We start from the raw sequence: 12,678 nt of genomic DNA on the forward strand, positions 1-12,678 counted from the left end.
AGGTCAACATGCACACAGAAGACACAAAGCAGGTCTCATGATGGAACCAATCGTGTTTTTCAAAGCCAGCTCTTAATTGTATAATTCAAGCTTTCTACTCCTTTTGTGTTTGTTTGTTCTATTCCTCTCATCCGTATATGCACACAAGCACACTTATATCCCTATCCTTCCATAAAACTAGATATTGCTTCGCAACTTCAATTAAGCCACCTTGAACCTTTTCCCCACCACAGGAACCCAACAGTTCCATTTATAAGACACCACTCCCTCCCATAAATTAGTTTGGTTTTGGGAAAGAAAGGGAGGGCAAAGAGGAGTCAGAACAGGAAAGAAAACTGACAATAGTTTGAGTGAGTACTATGAAAGCTGAATCTCTAGGCTCAGTATTTCCAGTTTTTGAGGAACTTGGAGAAGAAAGAAAAGAATTAAGTAGCCAAATTTGAATAAGCAAGACTTTTGACCACCTGTTCCAAGAAATCACCATAGAAATTAAGTATTCTTCATTTTTTCTTTGTTCATTGTTAAGTAACATCGTAATTCCTCAGTTCTATATGCACCATCAGTTAATTAACAATTTCTGAGTGGTGAAGGAATAAAATATGGGTACATTAAATATATATACACTTATTTTAAAACACACCCCATTTCAGAAGTGTTAAATTGGGAAAAGGGGATGCTGTGAGCCAGGTGAGGCCTGTGATGGGAAATGGAGGTGAGAACACAACTCAAAATACAGGAAATCTAGTAGCTGGGTAACTCTTCTGGCTCTACTGAAATTTGACTGCCTTCACGGATAAGTGGCTTTGGGAAGGCTGATGAGTTGATGGTCACAATGAGGGATGGAGCTTGTCCTCGTCTAATGACTGCCCCCTAGGAAGAAATGGAGATGGACAGGACCACTGCAGTAAATGAAATGACTTCTGGTCAAAGAACAGCTCACCTTTCAACATACAAAATCATATTATACACCTTCCCCAAACAGATCCCTGATGGCAGATCTGGGTCATTGACACAGATATATGTAAACAAAACCAGTAATCTCAAAGTTTAGTTACAGGGGCACTGAAAATATATTTTATGAAATTCCACAATGAAGATATTGTTGTTCATGAGCCACAAATATTATCTATCATTACATGAACTTTCATTCCCATCTAGACTGTGACACCTATATCATTCTCTGGGAGTCTGTAATCTATGTTGAAAGATTTTTGACTCCTAAGTAAAATGAACATGCTCATATTTCTCAAGAAAAATCCTTGATTGTGAGGCAGAATAATGTTGTGACATAGAGTTTTTTGTATTCTGATTTGATGTTGATGTACCTTATGGTACACTGACATGTTTCATTGTAATATCTAATATTTCCATAAAGTCTCTTTTTTCTTTTAAGTGTACTTTTGAGGCTCTTTCTATAAGTAAAGGTGATAGCTTAAGAAGTTTAGCTGCCTAAAACCATGACACCACTATCTACATTTCCCTTAGTGAAGGTATTAGGCCATATCAGAACTTTAAACACCCCACCTTCACATGAGGAGTAGCTAACAGTTGCTGGCTGCTTCTACAGAGATATCACTAGAGCTTTTCTAGATAGTACTTCCACTAAACATTGAAAAGCTCAGTAAAACTAGAATAATGAGGAAAGAAATCAGAGGAAGACCATAAAAACCCAGTTCATTTCAAGAAGAAAGCAGTAACCATCTCTCCCCACTACGTTTTAAATATCACAATGAATTTAAGTAACAAAATAAACAATTTACTGAGAGCACACTTTATATGCAACTTTAATTTCTTCCAACTGTGTTCATTACCAAGCTGTTCACTTTCTTTAGGAAGGGTGTGTTTGGGGGGGGGGGGTTCTTTTAAAAGACTCATTTAACACAAAAGTCAATTTCCACTAATGTATTCTTCATGTGGCATATGTAGTCTTCCTAAACAGATCTATATATACAAATATTCATAGATCAGTATCTTCCTTTATAAGAACAACAATTACCCCCCAAACACATAATCTATTCATATCCATACAAAAAAAATGAATATGAGAACCATATCATTTATAATACCTGCAAACTGGTTAATGTTTCTGATAGAACTAATTTTTCCCTTCATTTGTATAAAAGCAGCTTGAATGGTGATAAAAATAAGTAATTACTGTATAACTAAATATTTACTTTCTAAAAAGGTGTACAAGGAGTGTTTTTCATGCATTTCACTCTCAGGAAGCAGAAATATATCCTTTCTATCAAATGTCTCCATTAAGTTCTTTAACATAGAAAGAGTTAACAGGCAATTCCCCTTCTCCCTCCCATTCCCTCCCACCTCTCTTCCCTATTTAGTGGTAATCCTCTTCTCATGCTCTTCCTCCCTACTCTATTTTGAGTCACCTCCCTTATATCAGAGAAGACATTCGGCATTTGTTTTTCAGGGATTGGCTGACTTCACTTAGCATAATCTGCTCTAATGTCATCCATTTCCCTGCAAATGCCATGATCTTGTTATACAAAATACATGTATGACGATGTGAGGGGGAAGAAAAAAAAGAGAGAGAAATGTGTCACAGTAGATTGGGTAGAGAGAGGTGATGGGAGAGGAGGAGAGGGGAGGGGGTGGACAGGAAGGGCAGCAGAATAAAATAGACACTAGTATTGCTGTATGTGTAAACGTGACCGTATAACCAATGTGATCCTGCAACCTGTACACGTGGAAAAATGAGAATTCATACCCCATTTGAATCAAATGTATGATACGTCAAGATCATTGTATTGTCATGAGCAACTAATAAAAGAAAGAAAGAAAGAGTTAACAGGTAGCAGTCTTTGTTACTGAATCTGAGAAGTCCAGGGACCATGGGGTCTCACAGGATCACCAAGGGATCTGCAGGCCTTATGGACCCCAAAGCCACTTTTGTATGTGTTCAGTGAAAGGGAAAAAAAATAAGAACTTTGCATTAGTTTGTAGGAGGCCCAAGTGAGCAAGAGAGGAAGATGAAAGCTGAGGCAACTGAACTGCCTACAAAATGTTCATCACAAAGTTTCCAATGAATACTTTTTTTTCTTGAGCTCCTCAGATCACACCTACAGGTAAACTCAGTGGGGTTTAATTAGTAAGAATGTATGTACAGTTTGTAAGAAATGGGGAAACATAAAGGGCACTACTTTACATCTCCCAAAATTCATTCTGTCCATGAAATTTAGCCAGTGGAAACAGAATACGGAACACTTACATACCCACACACAATGCACACTCACATCCAAAGCAAGCTGCTAAAACTGGTCAAAGAAAATAAGTGATATGAGTACTTAGGCACTCTTACACAGCAATGAAATAACATATTGTACAAAATGAGTATAAGATATTTTAAAATAGTATATTTTAAGATATATTTAAATAGTGAATAATAGAAAGCAAAAACAAGTTCTGATGACGACAGGTGGAAGAGGAGAAATGAATTAGAATCAATGCATTCATTTTAAGTCTCTTTCAGAAAAGGAAAATTATTTAGTTGCATAGATCTGAAGTCCCCAAATATACATATTTGTTCTAATACATGACAGCAGTTCTTCAAATTAACAGTGAAAATATTTAGCTCATGAAAACATTTTGGTTGTTTTGACAGTATGGCTTGAGTGTTATGCCACCTCATTAAACCCAACCAAGTAAGGAAAGAAAAGGTTGATGAAGTCATAGCCCAGGAGTGAGGTCACCAGCTAAACCCAACTTCATAGCAACAAAAGAAGTCTGACTGATGAAAGGTCTCCGTTGGGTAGAAGTAACATCCTTTTGCCTAAATGAGTCTTTCAGGTCAGGAAAGGGAATTTGTTGGATAGACTCTTAGCTCACTCATGTGGCATGTGACTAATAGCACTCTGAAGTCTGTTGGGAAGGATATAATGATTAACTGACCATTCAATGTCCTACAAAGGTCACATTAGCAGCCCCTATCAGTGCTTCAAAGCTGAAGCACTAGAGTGTGAATCTTGAATTCTCATGAGCTCAGAGAATGCTAAAGTCAGAAGTGATCCATGACTGCTTAGAAATGAAGCCTGAGACTCCTAGCATTATCAATAACAGAGATAGGCACAAGATAACAGGGCGAGGGGGGGTGATTTCACTGTTTTTTTAATAAGCCAAGAAAAGCAATTGAAATATAGTTATTAACTAAATTTTGGAAGTGAACACTGTTTTTAAGGGTTCAGAAGACTAGCTGAGTACAAATATTTCAAAGAAAGTACTTTTAATTTTCAAACCAATCAATAATACAGTATACCCTCCAGTTAAGCTGTCCTGAGAAGAAAGCTATTCACTAGTTTTATTTCCACTGAATCCATATCCAAAGGAGTGGGATGTTGTCTTCTTTGTACCAAAATATTATATTTGACTAAAGCATTTCTAGTCAACTCTTTAATTCATTGAGTAGAAAACTGAATATTTACTGACTTTTCTTGAAAGCCTGCAACCAGCCCATAGGAAAAGAATTTGACATCATCACACTGTGTTTCCTTAATTTGACAGGAAGTTAACTTCAAGCAGACTGACTTGAATCAGGATCTCATTTGGAAAGCATCCGTATCCAATAAACTTTTTAATTTGGAAAATACTCGAGTACCAGTGGCTTATCGTCCTATAGTTTTCTTTCCAAAATCCTGCAATCCCATGTGGACTTCTGGTAGAATGAGCAATGCAAAGAGCTGGCTTGGACTTGGCATGTCCTTATACTTCTGGGGATTGATGGACCTTACAACCACCGTTCTCTCAGGCAACTCAACACCACAAGGTGAATTAGAAACACTCCTGTCAGACAAGCCACAGTCACATCAGCGAACCAAGAGGAGCTGGGTTTGGAACCAATTTTTCGTTCTGGAAGAGTACACTGGGACTGACCCTTTGTATGTTGGCAAGGTAAGATGCACCCAGCAGAAAGATAAATTATCAGCATATCTGATGTAACAACTGAATATAAATACAAACTGAGTATAAATGCTCACCTAAGCCTGTGCCTGAGGCCTAACTAGTGGCATGTTCCTTGACCCCTAGCATGTCAAGTATAAAATATAGCTTTTGTTCTGTCAGACACCAGTTAAAAAGGAAAGATTTTTTTCCTTGTCCATCCCTATGTTCAAATAACAGAAACTAAAATGGGGGTTTTAGAGGAAATGCCTTAGACCCTTCCAAGAGCCAGTCCCAACAGGGGCAACTGCAGCCCCCTGGGAATGACAGGATGGGAAGAGAAAAAGGGAAACATGGAGGGGAAAGAAGAGGTTTTATGCTTTGTTTTTTTGTTTTGTTTTTGTTGTTGTTGTTGTTTGTTTGTTTTTTTTTTCAAAGCATGTCCACAGGTATAGCCTAAGGCCCAAATTCAATGGAAAAAAAAAAGAATAAAACATTCTTCATTCTTCATTTCAGGATATCCTAGCATGTGCTTTAGGACAGATGGAGACAATCAATGAATATATTTATAAACTTTATGCTTGAATTCCCTTGATTTATCTATCATAATTTCATTTTTAATCCTGGCTCTCTACTGTGTTTACTTTATTTGGATGTTAATCAGAGACCATTTTGTGAAAGCAACCAAGTGAGAGAGAATGGGAGACAAGGAATTAATTAGAAAATAAATAATTCATTCAAATGGTAACTTTAAAACACTTGTTTATCCCCAAAGCTAAAAGCATGAGTTTCAGACTCAAACACCTGTGGTTCAAAGCCTGGGTTCACTGGGTACTTTCAGAAAGACTTTGGAGGTCACCAAGCCCTGTTAGCCATGCCTCCTCAACTGTCCAATGAGGAGAACAAAAGAATTCAAGAGTTGCTACTTCTCAGGAGTTGTCTGCCTGAGATCTTCTCCAACTCCCACTCACTCCTTAACCCGGTTACCTGGCTCTGTCCCTACCTCTGCACTATTTTCACCACTCGGCAGGACCTACCTACTGCCCAATCCAATGACTTCACTTTATGGAACCTCTTACTGACAGCTTTAAAGATCCTCACCCATCCTTCCTTCCCGTTTCTTTCTCCTCTATCAATATCATGACCATCACAATCCTGGTTTTCCTCCTATATTCACAGCCTCATTGACCGGTCCCCTCTTTCGGTCTCTATCATTGCTGGGTTTGTATGATTCACCTAGGCGCTTCCCCAATCACACTCCTTCCCTGGTGGATGAGCCACTCCTGTAATTTTAAATACCTTCTCTATGTGAATAAGTGTAAAATCTCCATCTCTGACTAAAACTACCCATCATACTCTTGCTACATATGTGATATCACCATGTTTATGACTCACAGGTCTTTAAAACATATCATGTCCAATGAGGAACGCTAGTTTTTCCTTTCAAACCTAGTCTGCTCCAGTCTTCCCTATCTCAACATTACCATCACCCTATTTAAAAAAACAAAAACCTAGTAGTCACTCTTTCCTTTCCTTAAATGCCACATTCTCTCCATCTGCAATTCTGTTAGTTCTATGCCAGAATAATTCCAAAATCCTTCATCTTTCTCATCTCTACTTCCATAATTACCTCTCACCTGGCAAATACCTACCTGTTAGTCTCCTTGTATGCACCTGCACTTCCTTCCAACATATTCTCCATATGTGATTTTTTTTGCAAGTATATTAGATTACATCAGTCTTTAAATCTCTTTGATGTTTTCCCATTGGAAGGGAAGGAGGCCCTCCTAAAGCTCCCCACAGTTTACTGACCTGGCCTGTCTCTGGCATCCAGCCATGACCTATGCTACTCTTGCTCTTGTTCTGTTCCAGAGACATGACGTTCTGGCAGTTCCTACAACGTGTCAAGTGTTTCCTGTTGTTACTCCATAATTAAATGTTCTTCTCTGATTTCTCCCATGATTGGCTCCTCTTTCTCCTTTTCCTTGGCCTTTCTCAGGGGGAGTCCCTCATTTACTCTCTCATCATCATTGGTTTCACAGCTTTAATCACAACCCACAATATTTATTTTTCATTTACATGTTCATTGTCTGGAGTCCCTGACTAGACCAGAAGATGAATACGATACGGATATTGCTCCCATTTTATCTCCAAGGTCTAATGTGGCATCTGTCACATACAAGATGCTCAAAAAGATATTTAATGAGGATAAATAAGTGAGCACCTTGTGTCTTGGTAAAGATTAGAAAAACTAATGTATATAAAATGCTTAGCACAGTACCTGGTCCAGAGTAAAATTTTAATCGTCATGACCTTGTGGAAATAAGTAGCAGCAGCAGCAGTGTAGGGAGTTCATTATGGGAATTTAGCAGCTTCCTAATGCATACCTAATGCAGCTGCAAACCCCATGGCCTCAAAACCTGAGTTTCTTTCACTTCTCTTTTCTTATCTTTTTATCGTTCATGTACGATTAGTCACTGTATCTGTCCATACTTCCTTGCCAATCTCTCTGAGAGTTACCTCCTCCTCTCCTAGCTGTCATTACTGTTATCCTCCATTCTTTGTGATTAGATTAACTGAGCAGACGCTGCCTGTCTCCCTGTATGAAGTTCCTTACACCCTTCTTTCAGGGCCCAGGACATTTTATCCCCTCAAAGCACCTTCTCCAGCACGTTGCTCCTCTGATTAAGAAAGTATTGCAACTCTTGAATGTTTAGCCAAGCTCCTGGCACAGGTTCAAAGATTCCTCCTCCCTTATCCAACCCCCTCCCACAATTTCTCAAATTAGGAACTCATTGCACCCAAGCCAGATTCCTTACAGGCACACCCAATCCATCAGTACTCACCCCAGATGTGTGCCCATGTGACTGTCCTGCCAAGGATATGCTATCATCTCTTCTCTTAAGTCACATTCCGATTCCTTAGGGTCTCAGCTTAAAAGCCACTTCTGTCATGAACACATCTTCCAAGTACTCAGAATTCCAAAGCCTTCTACTCTTTGATATTTTTAAGACACGTCTTTTATGGCTATTGCTAAAATAAATTTAAGAAAAGAATACATTTGGATCAAGTAATTGCTTTGTAGGTCTATACAATTTATGACTCTCTTCCCTCCTTCAAAGCATAGAAACTGATATTTGCTCCCCAATCTTGTCTACACCTCCCAGACCTACCATAGCAGGAAGGCAAGGGTAGCTAAGATTTTATTGGACTACCACAAACAGTACCACAGTACTGTTTCAGTCACATTCACCTGAAGCAGGTCATTTAATCATTATAACAATATTGTGAGATAAGTAGAGATAAGTATAATTAACCTAGGGAACTAGGCTTGGCAAGGTTACATTCTTGCCCAAAGTTATACCGAAGTAGGAGGTAAAGCCTGGATCAAGACATCTATCGCTCTTACACGAAAGCCATGGGATTTCCTTTACATTACCCTTCATGTGGCTAGTGACCTAAAGACTCAGCCCTGAGGACACACAGGGAGATAGGCATGTAACCAGCCTGACTGCTTCTTGAACCCTTTATCACTGATGCTCCGGAGGATTTAGCTGTGTAGCACCCTGGAGGACTGAGTGCTCATCCTGTCCTGACTACCTCCATCCGAACACAGGACAGCCACACGCCTCAGCAGTCATCTGGTCCAGTCAGCACACCAGTAATGGGGGAAGGTTTTACCCTGCCCTGGGCATGTTACCTCCACATGAAGAGAGTTATACATCCCCTTTCACTTTCTTTTGAAAGAAAATTCATCCACCTTTCATTCTCTTTATCCTGGGGGCATTCACCTTTTCACCTTGAGCTCCAAAACATGTCTGTTTAGAGAAACTGCCAGAGTATTTGCCTACTTCAGGAAGGAGCACGGCAACAATTATCAACTATAATTGGTGTGGCCTTATAAAATCTACACTGGGCTTTCTAGGAACCGGCAGCATGAGTTAAGGCTAGATTACACTGACATATGCAAAAAGAAGATGGAGCCTGTGCTTTTACAGGAATCTGAGTACAAGTCATGCTGAGGTTAACAACTACATGGTCACTAACCACAACTGTAGCACTTTCTAAATTTTCAGAGCATCAGAAAACACTCTGAAAACCAATTTTTATTTGTTTTCTTTACATATATTTTTACTTTTTTTTGGTGCAGTACTATACTAGAGATTGAACCCTGGGTCCAGGGTTGTTCTGCCACAGAACTATGTCTCCAGTCATTTGTTTATTTTGAGGCAGTGTCTGCTAACTTGCCCAAGTTACAATCTCCCTGCCTCCAAAGTTGCTGGCATGTGCCAGAGCAAGGCTTATCACCCTAGTTTTCAAAATCCTAAATCAATAGAGATTTTGGAGATTTTTTTTCCATCACTTGCTACTCCTTTCGATGAAGATCTTAAAAACTAAAGAATTGGGGCTGGTGTTGTAGCTCAGTGGTAGAGCACTTGCCTATGTGTGAGGCACTGGATTCAATTCTCAGCACCACATATTTATAAATTAATAAATAAAATAAAGGTCCAGTGACAATTTAAAAAAAATTTTTTAAATCTAAATAATTATTAGGATAAATAAGATACCAACTATCTTATTCTGTCTAGATTTTTTTTTTTGGGGGGGGGGGTTGCCCAAGACATACATAACTGTATGCTTCCACCTCCACTGTGCAAGAAGACCCTTGCTTCCTCTGAATAGTATTCAATGTTAATTAGATTAAATAGGGATAAATATAAAACTCATTTTCATTGTACTGCCAATTTGTTGAGTGACTTTAAGAAAAGCTATTAATGTTCCTCTTTGCATTTTTGCAACCAAATATATATTCTCTGGCTGTTAAACCCCAATACTCCGTATATTTACTGTGTTGATTTTAAGCTCGTTAGTGTCTCACCCTGGTAATCACCTTTTCATACTCCACTGTGTGATGTGTGATGGGACTCTGCAAGCCACAATCTCTTTTTCTAATTGGCTCCCCATAGGTTCTACCCTTAGAATGTACCAGAGGGAGGATGAGAGGCTGGAAATGGAAGAAGGGACTGGCTCCTTTACTTCCCAGCAGTTGGTTCTAGTTTGGAGGCTTCTTCACTCTCAGCCCCATTACACCCACTCAGCAATACCCGACACAAGTCTGCAGGACTTGGAGAGGGGTGAACTCCTCTAAGTCCTGAGGTTCCAGATCAGGAGCAACTCTCTCTACTCAGAAGCCTGGCCCAGCCTCCAAGGTGCCTCCTCCAAAGGTGGGAGCTCCAACTCCTGCTCTTCTTTTCTCTGCCACAGGGGCCTTAGTTATTTCCTGGAATTACTATCATTCTGATCCTCAGTGTTCCCCTCTTGCCTTTTCAGTCCTCCAAAATCAATGTTCAGTGTTTAGTGATGTTGATTAAAATAACAGTAGGTTTTGTTCTCTGACAAAATCCTGAACTATTCCTCAGAAATCAGTTCTGCATAAGGTCTGTACCTACCCCTTCATAAGCTAATGCTCTTCCTGGCCAAGAGAGGCCTCTTCTGCTTCTCTGTGGGAATCTTTCCTCTCTTCATCCTTCTCTCCCTTCTCTTGCAAACATGCAAACACACACTCAGAAGCCACCAGAAAGATGATAGCTCTTTTAAAACAAAGGAAACATGGCTCTACAAAAAGCCTTAGCCCTAACCCAACACCATGCTTTCAATAAAATTTTATTGAGCATGTACCACATGTCAGGGCCGACACCAAGATGAAGGTCATATAGCCCTACTGTCAAGGAATTCACAGTCAAGATAGTACTTGGAATTCCTTTCCCAATACAGAGGAAAGCAAAGACAACAGAGCTGAGATTCAGCCCAGATTACACTGGACATGAAGCAACCTAATCAACCCCAGGAACCAAAACTCTGTCCTCAGGAGCAGTGACCTGAGCTTCTGGTGTTTGTTAGGCACTCTTCAAGGGCACAGCACCCATCCTCAGCCTAAGTGTTCCTAGCCTTCTAATGTTCTCAGGCCAAAACATTTTAGATGATAAAAGATCTCCTCAAACAGTCCAGAGTTCATACTTTATATCAACTTCTATCCCCACCCCAACCTGAATAATATATCATGCCCTAAATTAGCTTATTTCATTTTACATCCTATGACATATGCCTTAAAAATTCTCCCTCTCTCTCTCTCTCTCTCTCTCTCACATGCACACACACATACACACACACAGAGTAAACAAACACATAAACATATATTTTTTTTCTTCTTTAATTTAAGAAACATCCCAATATCTTTGTCCTTTTCCTAATTCCATTCCTCTACCAGAGAACACAGTTCCATATGGAATAGATTTTCATTTCTTTGTACACAGGTCCAAATGAAATATCTTTCTATCCTACACACTAAGAACTGGGCGCTTCTGCTTTTTTTATCTGCATGGAGAAAATTTGAGTTGTTAAAAAAAATAAAAATAAGTTCTCACCTTTCTTCATTCCGTGTAATTACTGTACATGGAATGAAAAAAGGTGAGAACTTCATATTGTACATAGAATGCTTTTAGAGAAAAAAAACACAGTTATTTTTCTGGTCAGTTTTATTCTTACTTCCCTTTTCTAGATAAGACATAGCTGAGTTCCTTTAGGCAGCAAAATTACTGCCTGCAGGACTTGGCCAGAAGTCAGTTTGCAATCAGCCAGTCACAGCTTCCAAAGCCATCCCTGTCTGGGGATGTTGTGAATACATTCCAGGTGTCTTCTCGGTTCCCATGCTTGTTAGTCCTTGGAGAAACAGCCCCACCAGTGCTTCAGGCAGCCATCAGGCTACTATAACTAAAAAGCCTGCAGCTGCCTCTGCCTTCTTGGCTACACTCCTGGAGGCCTGATGCAATCAGGGAAGAGTGAGTATGTTAATGCCCTTTTCTCTGTGCCGGTATATCATCATTGTAACTGGCCCCATTTGTAGTGTTGCTATTATGGGAAAGTCACTGTGTTAACATACATTAATCTCTAATGATCCCAGTAACCCTCCAAAGTAAGTATTACTACTGTTCTCTGTTTATAATGTGAAGAATTAAGGGTTACAGACAGTAAATAATTTGTCAAGGGCATTCAGATTACAACTGACACAGACAGTGTTCAGGTCAGATATATTTGGCTCTCTGCCCTAAGCTTAACACTGGCTGTCTGTTTTATAAATTAATTTCATAAACTCCATCACTGAACTATGCAGTGTTAGCAGTGCAGGCAAAAACAGAGTTCAGTGATGTTGATTAAATTTAACTAATTTTTGTTGTCCCCTTTATAAAAAGACCATTACCTAAAAGCAGCACAAAATTCTAGGCTTCTTGTCACTCATACTCATTACCTACAATTATTAATGCAGAAATGTGTTTCTCAGCCAGAGGTATAAATAGACTCCTCTACAGTATTATTATAAAACTATCTGGGAGGAATATAGTTGGTGGGAAGATAAAGGCATGTCCCTAACTCAAACACACACACACACACACACACACACACACACAGAGATTTAAGTGATTCAGTTATGAATCCAAGGACAAGTCCCATCAAAAGGAGAGATACACTGATATAAAAAAAAAATACTCACCAGCAGGTAAATTCCATTTGACATGTGAAATACATGGGCAAGCACAGTTCTACTAAACAAATCCACCAAATTGGAGTCAGAGAAATAAAGAATTGCAAGAATCCCTGGAAATTATTTAATAATTTCCATATAGTAAACTTAGCCTCTTAATGAATCACTTCATCAATTTTTCAGCAAACATTAAAATTTTTTATATTCCAAAAATTAATTGATAGCAATTTTTCAAAAATTTTTAATAT

At 39.1% G+C, this 12,678-nt stretch overlaps 1 protein-coding gene across 2 annotated transcripts in view; it reads left to right on the forward strand.

Moving 5' to 3' along the window:
• Positions 1-4,493: 4,493 nt before the first annotated feature.
• The window catches only part of Cdh20 (cadherin 20), a 57,917-nt gene continuing 49,732 nt past the window's right edge, over positions 4,494-12,678 (forward strand). For both annotated transcript variants that reach the window (XM_046428191.2, XM_058573855.1), the window contains exon 1: positions 4,494-4,902. In XM_046428191.2, the coding sequence (XP_046284147.1) occupies positions 4,657-4,902 (246 nt within the window). In that variant the 5' untranslated portion in view covers positions 4,494-4,656. The remainder of the gene's footprint in view (positions 4,903-12,678) is intronic.

The sequence above is a fragment of the Marmota monax genome, unplaced genomic scaffold (genome assembly GCF_021218885.2).
Source record: "Marmota monax isolate L192 unplaced genomic scaffold, Marmota_monax_Labrador192_F-V1.1 WCK01_AAM20220418_F8-fsc00201, whole genome shotgun sequence".
Lineage (NCBI taxonomy): Eukaryota > Metazoa > Chordata > Mammalia > Rodentia > Sciuridae > Marmota > Marmota monax.